Source organism: Tursiops truncatus, chromosome 3, assembly GCF_011762595.2.
Source record: "Tursiops truncatus isolate mTurTru1 chromosome 3, mTurTru1.mat.Y, whole genome shotgun sequence".
Classification (NCBI taxonomy): domain Eukaryota; kingdom Metazoa; phylum Chordata; class Mammalia; order Artiodactyla; family Delphinidae; genus Tursiops; species Tursiops truncatus.
The window spans coordinates 109,388,658-109,394,901 of record NC_047036.1 but is presented as its reverse complement, the minus strand read 5'-3'; the positions used below and the strand labels follow the sequence as shown (position 1 = coordinate 109,394,901).

Sequence of the window (6,244 nt, the reverse complement as noted above, 5' to 3'; positions counted from 1 at the left end):
TGGCTTCTCTTGTTGCAGAGCATGGGCTCTAGGTGCACAGCCTTCAGTAGTTGTGGCACGCAGGCTCTGTAGTTGTAGCTCGCAGGCTCTAGAGTGCAGGTTCAGTAGTTGTGGCACATGGGCTTAGTTGCTCTGTGGCATGTGAGATCTTCCTGAACCAGGGATGCAACCCATGTCCCCTGCACTGGCAGGTGGATTCTTAACCACTGTGCCACCAGGGAAGTCCACATCCTTACTTTTTATATTTAGAAAAAGATTTAAGAGCATTTTATACTTTGGTGTTTAAAAATTCAAGTGTCTATGTTTCAAACATAACATTTTCACCACGCTAGTGTTACAAAATATTTTAATTAAAACGAATATCCTCAAATGCCTGTTACATGCAAGAAAGCACTACAGTAAGCAGCACTGCAACAGATAAAAAGATAAGCAAAGTTAGGTCCCTGGCCTCCCGGAGGCTTATAGACATGTTGTGTGTCGGGGGGGACAACTAGACAAGAGCCCAACTGAGTGAAGGTAACAAGTACCAGAAGAGCACAGAGGAGTGAACAGTCGCTGCTGGTGGGAAGGAAGTTCAAGGAGCGCTTCCTGAAAGGCAGCAGGGCCTGTTCTTTGCAGGACAGGCAGCTACTACTGTCTGGCAGGGTAGGTGGAAAGGTGATCCAGACAGGCCGCATCAGTGGGGAAGATAAAGGCACTGGGTGGATGAAGCTGTGCACCTGAGTCCCCAGTGACAAAGCATAAACTATTCTAAGATATTCTACTGGATTTTAAAGTAACAATCAAAAGGTGGGATCAATGTGTCAGTAGGATATAAAATATGTGTTAGAAATATGGCAATATAAAGAAAAATTCTGAGTTAATCAGAAAAGTTCCAGATAAAGATCTTAAAGAAATAAGGATTGTTTACCAAGATGTTACGTCAAATGTTCCTTTGAAAAATATTTAGATAGTGAATATTTACATTTGGGGATAATTAATTTTAGGAGATGATGCCACCAAGCAGCATATTAAAAACTAGTGGCTGCCTATTCTACAGGTGCACCGTTGCACTGATATGTTAAAGGGTCAGTAGCTTGTCACGTGCTGCTCCAAAAGGCGCTGCCCGTGGTGAAAGCATGCTGCCCAGGTCTCCAGGATGAACTTCTTGCTATGTTATCATGTCAGCATGCCTAAAATGTGGTGAGACACAGAGCTGACACTCATCTTCTGAGTTTATGCTAATACATTATCCCATTAGTGGCTTTTACCTTTTACCTTGCTCATTCCTGGAACCAGATGCACCCCTGGTTGAAGAGGATACAACTGCATACGAGATTTAGGAAGGGATGTATTAAGGGAAAGAACTGTTTTAAAAGGCTCTCCAGATTCTTGGCTTGGACAGCCTTCTTCCTGGGTGCTGACCCCTCTTGGCTATGGGGCACACAAACCACCTCTACCAATCTAACTAGTTTGCAGTTTTCCTGATTCTCTATTTACCAAAAAAAGGTCTCTTAAGCCAGTCTTAGTGAACAGAAAGCTTAGTCAAGTGTTCACAGAGAGCACAAATGTGGACCATTCAATAGGCTGTGAGCCATAGCTGCTGAAATTGTAGCTAGGAACTGCCTTGGTTCCCTTCTTAAAGGCTGACAGGCCATCTGAGCCAGGCTACTTGATCTCTTGCTGCATTTCACTTGTAAAATGCTATTAATATCTGTCATCAATTCCTCTCAAAGTAGTATATAAAATTTCCTGGATAGGAATACTCCTTATAATCATTTGGCTACAGCAGTGTATAAGTTCACTTCAAAAACTACTGTAATTTTGAACTTGCTGGTTTACTCACTCACACACACACACCCAAGCCTGATAGTTGTGTTAATTCAGTGACTTCTTTAAAAATTTGGATAGTATTTGTATTTGCAAATGCATGTTAATCTTTATATGGATTTACCAGTCCTTGACCAACACGTTTTGTAAAAATCCTACAAACCCATTTCATCGAATTAATTAGTATGGAAGACTTTCTGGAAATGGTTTGTTTTTTAAAATAAGGAGCTTATCTGTAAGCGTGGTCCAGAGTTTGCCATATGACAAGCATTTCTTAATAGCAAGGTCCATTTTTAGTGTTAATCTTCATAGGCAGTCCATTTCATCAGGAAAGGCTTTAGTGTCTTCATAGTCTTAGGATCTGTTTTTCAGTTCACCAAATAGGGTGGGAATTTTATCAGAATGAAGTTATTAGAACTTTGGGATTTTCTTCTTTCTCCATTGAATCTTTTGTTTTTTTCCCATATCTGAACCTGAAAATAAGATAAGTGCTAAAGAAAATTAAATATTTAAGACTCCCCTCCTCAAAATGCCAAACTGACACTGAAAAACATTTCTCCAGTCAATGAACAGGTAATTATTTTAACTCTAATAAGAACCTCATGAGTCTAGAGCTAGTATTCTATGATTTTATAGTTTTCCTGAGGAAAGAATAGAGTGGTAAGCATGAAGTTCTTGGTAAGTTAAAGTTGATATTGAAGTAGTTTTATCATTAGAAGAAACAACTTATAAAAAATGGGCATCTTTCACTATACAGGTTCAGTTTGGGATCAGAATCCACTCACATATAGACTTTTATCATGGCTACACACTAAAAACACTTTATCTTATATAACATCACAAAAGCCATATGAACTATTTCCATATAACAGATGGGAATACTAAGGTTTAGTGAAAAGTAAGCAAATTTCCCAAGTTTAGTCAGTAGATTTGGGATTTGAGGCCAGGCAGTTTCACTCTAGAATCTAAACTTCTCCTACCGTACCATTAGTCTTTTAAATGTTTTCCAATCTATGATGTCATAGAAAGATGTTTGATTTTTGTCCCTGGTTCCTGACATAGAGCTTCTAAATCCCTTGTAATTTTCTGAGTGACAAGGGTAATAGTGTCTTGCCTCTTATTCTAATGAGGTGACTCAGTGGGTCCCTAGATAGCTTCACGATGGAGGCTGGTTGCTAGAAAGACCAAGCCTTGACTAGAAGCCCATCCTCCAGCCTCCAGGGAGGGGAGAGGGACTGAAGTCAAATCAATATTGATCATGCCTATGTGATGAAACTTCCATAAAATCCCCTAAACACTGGGGTTCAGAGAGCTTCTGAATTGGCCAACACATCCATGGGCCAGGATGGCGATGCTCCCCAACTCCACAGGAACGGAGACTCCTGTGCTCTGGACCCTTCTGGACCTCACCCTGTGTACATCTCCCCCTGGCTGTTCATTTGTGTTGTTTAGAACAAACCAGTAATAGTAAGTAAAACGTTTTCCTGAGTTCTGTGAGTCATTCTAGCAAATTCCTGAATGTGAAGAGGAGGGTTGTGGAAATACCAGACTTTGTAGCCAAGTTGGACATGATGGAGCTCAGGGCAGGCTGCCCCAAAATTTGCCACAATGGCATATTGATTATTTTTAATTGAAGTTGCTTGTGAAGCAGCTGATGCAAAAGGAAACTCTGGCCTCCTCTGTGCCCCTGAAAGCAGGGAATAAATCCCTCATGTGAAAGGTGCAATCCCTGCATATGGAGGTAGAAGGACACCCTTATTACCAAAGACAGGGAATTCCAGGGCTGGGCCAAGAAATCTCTATAAACAAACCTTGTTACTTCTTTACTAATTTACTACACAAGCCCAAACTCTGCTTAAATTCCTTACTAATTAAGCACTCAAACCTAAGTTTCTTTGTCCTGTCAATTCCTCTCAAATTTATTCTTTGTCTAAAAAGTGTAAAAGCTTCCTGCTTTGGCCATTTCTTAGGTCCTATTTCTGAGAGATCTCTGTGTAATGAATTAAAATTTGTTTATTTTTCTCCTGTTGACTGGTGTCAATTTTATGATTAGTTTAGCCACAAGACCTTAAAGGGGTAAAAGGGTAAATTTCCCCCTCCCCAATAGCCAGAAATGTGGATAACCTTGGGGAACCATTACTTGTGGCTGGCATCTGAAGAGAAGGCTGTCTTGTGGGAGTGAGCCTTTAACCTGTAGAGCCTGATGCTAGCCCTGAGTAATTAGAGTCAAAATTGGATGAAATTATAGGACACCTATTTGGTGTCAGAATTAGTTGATATCAGGAGGAAAACCCTTGAACAATCTCATAGGCCAAAAAATGACATTGACATTTTTTATGCTTTAATTAATATGGACAAGTATTTCTTTTTTATGTATATATTTGCCACTGAAATTTCCTTTTCTATAAACTGTTTGTTCATGACCTTTGCCAGTTTTCTTTCTGAGTTGTTTGTCTTTTTCCCACTGATCTCTAAGAGCTTCTTGCATCTTAAATTTATTAACTCTATGTCTACATTGTGTGTGGCAAATATTTTTCCCCTGCTTTGTTGACCTTTGTTCTAATTTATGGTTTCGTTTTTGCTGTACCAACAATTTCTAAAATTACATAATCAGATATATCAATCTTCTCCTTTATGGCTCTTTGCTTTTCATAATATGCTTAGAAAGGCCTTCTAAGGTTATAAAAATATTTATGTTTTCTTCTGCTACATTTATCACTTTATATTTTCAGTTCTCAATTTTTAATCTTTCTGGAATTTATCCTGATGTGTTTTTTTTTGTGTGTGTGTGGTATGCGGGCCTCTCACTGTCGTGGCCTCTCCCACTGCGGAGCACAGGCTCCGGACGCGCAGGCTCAGCAGCCATGGCTCATGGGCCCAGCCGCTCCACAGCATGTGGGATCTTCCTGGACCAGGGCACAAACCCACATCCCCTGCATCAGTAGGCGGACTCTCAACCACTGCGCCACCAGGGAAGCCCTATCCTGATGTATTTTGAAGTAAGAGTTAAGCTTTTTATTTAGCCAAAATGGCTAGTTGAATGTTCTAACACCTTTTACTGAATAATCTAAATTTTCCCCACTGATTTTGAATTGCTACTTGTTATCACACACTGAATTCTCATATTTTCTTCATTTAATTCTGAACTCTATTCCATTCCAGTGATTTCTTTTCTTCTACCACCATCATACTGTTTTAATTACCATTGCTTAATAATATCCTTTATTATCTGATAGAGCTACTTTCCACTTATTACACTTTCTTTTCAGAATTTTCCTATTTATTCTTTCATGTTTATTCTTTCTGAGGAATTCTGATACCATTTTTTAAAGTTCCACTTACCATTTCATTTTCTGCATCTGCTCTAAGGTCTCTGGTAGAGTCATTCCAAAACTTTCAGGGAAGAGAAGAGTGATGATTCCAATCAGGACAGTCAGGCTGCCCATGAGGATGTAGGGCAGAACTCTGTTGTAAGCACCTGTAAGGCACAGGACATAAGAACATCAATTAGATACAGGGTTTCTCCAGATGCTCTTGAGAATCATTTTGTAAAGGTGGCAAACAGTATTTGAGAGCAGTTTTAAACCTGAATATTTACAGAAGAAAAAAAGTGTGCAAAATACCACAGTTTCTGTTTGGCAGATGTCATTGCCTCCGAATTTCCATAATCATTCACCTACTCAATTTTGCATTATCATAAGGTCTTTCACGTCAACTGGCATTCTCTAAGCTACTACTTAATCATGTGTGATAAATGTTCCTTTGATAGAAATTTTTGCCTACCAAAGTTCTCCTCTTAAGGTAGAGGTCATTGGCGATGGGGGGTGGGAGGACACCAAGGGGAAAGAGGTTGACCAGGATGTTGCAGGGACACATACTGGCTGTTATGACTGATATGACCTTTGCTTTTGCCCAAACCAGTAGGCTCCTGTGGAAATCTTGGTCCACAGAGCTGTGAGACTCTTAAAAGAACCTAATTAATATATTCAATCCAATTTAAATCAATAAATGTCAGGCACTGTGGTTTCTTTTTGCAGCATTTATATGTCTTGGTTTTACATGTAATTGGAAGAACCACTCCACCTCTTCTTTATGTGGTGTTACTCAGACAGGGGAATAATAGATCCTCATCTTGCTTCCCTTCTGTATACAGAGATTACAGAGGAATAACACACCCAAGAATTTTATTTGACAAAAAAATATCAATTTTGAAGCTTCTCTGAGGCCTCTGTGTCACCAACAGGAGCCACTACTGTGGAATACAAAGTTCTTTCTCAGACTTCTCCATTTCTTATGTACCAATGGTCCACCATTAGACCATATGGGCATGGTTTGAAAGTATAGGGAAGAACAAAGGGGAAACGACACCATTCTATATAATAATGTACTTTCTCAGGTGTTCAGGGCAGCTGTGTGGAAAATGTCTCTCTCTGTA

The 6,244-nt window shown here is 39.6% G+C and overlaps 1 protein-coding gene across 3 annotated transcripts in view; it reads right to left on the bottom strand.

Moving 5' to 3' along the window:
* Nucleotides 1–329: 329 nt before the first annotated feature.
* The window catches only part of SLC22A4 (solute carrier family 22 member 4), a 49,517-nt gene continuing 43,602 nt past the window's right edge, over nt 330–6,244 (bottom strand). For all 3 annotated transcript variants that reach the window (XM_073802505.1, XM_073802506.1, XM_033853152.2), the window contains 2 exons: nt 5,152–5,287; nt 330–2,282 (listed from right to left, as the gene is read on the bottom strand). In XM_073802505.1, the coding sequence (XP_073658606.1) occupies nt 2,207–2,282; nt 5,152–5,287 (212 nt within the window). In that variant the 3' untranslated portion in view covers nt 330–2,206. The remainder of the gene's footprint in view (nt 2,283–5,151; nt 5,288–6,244) is intronic.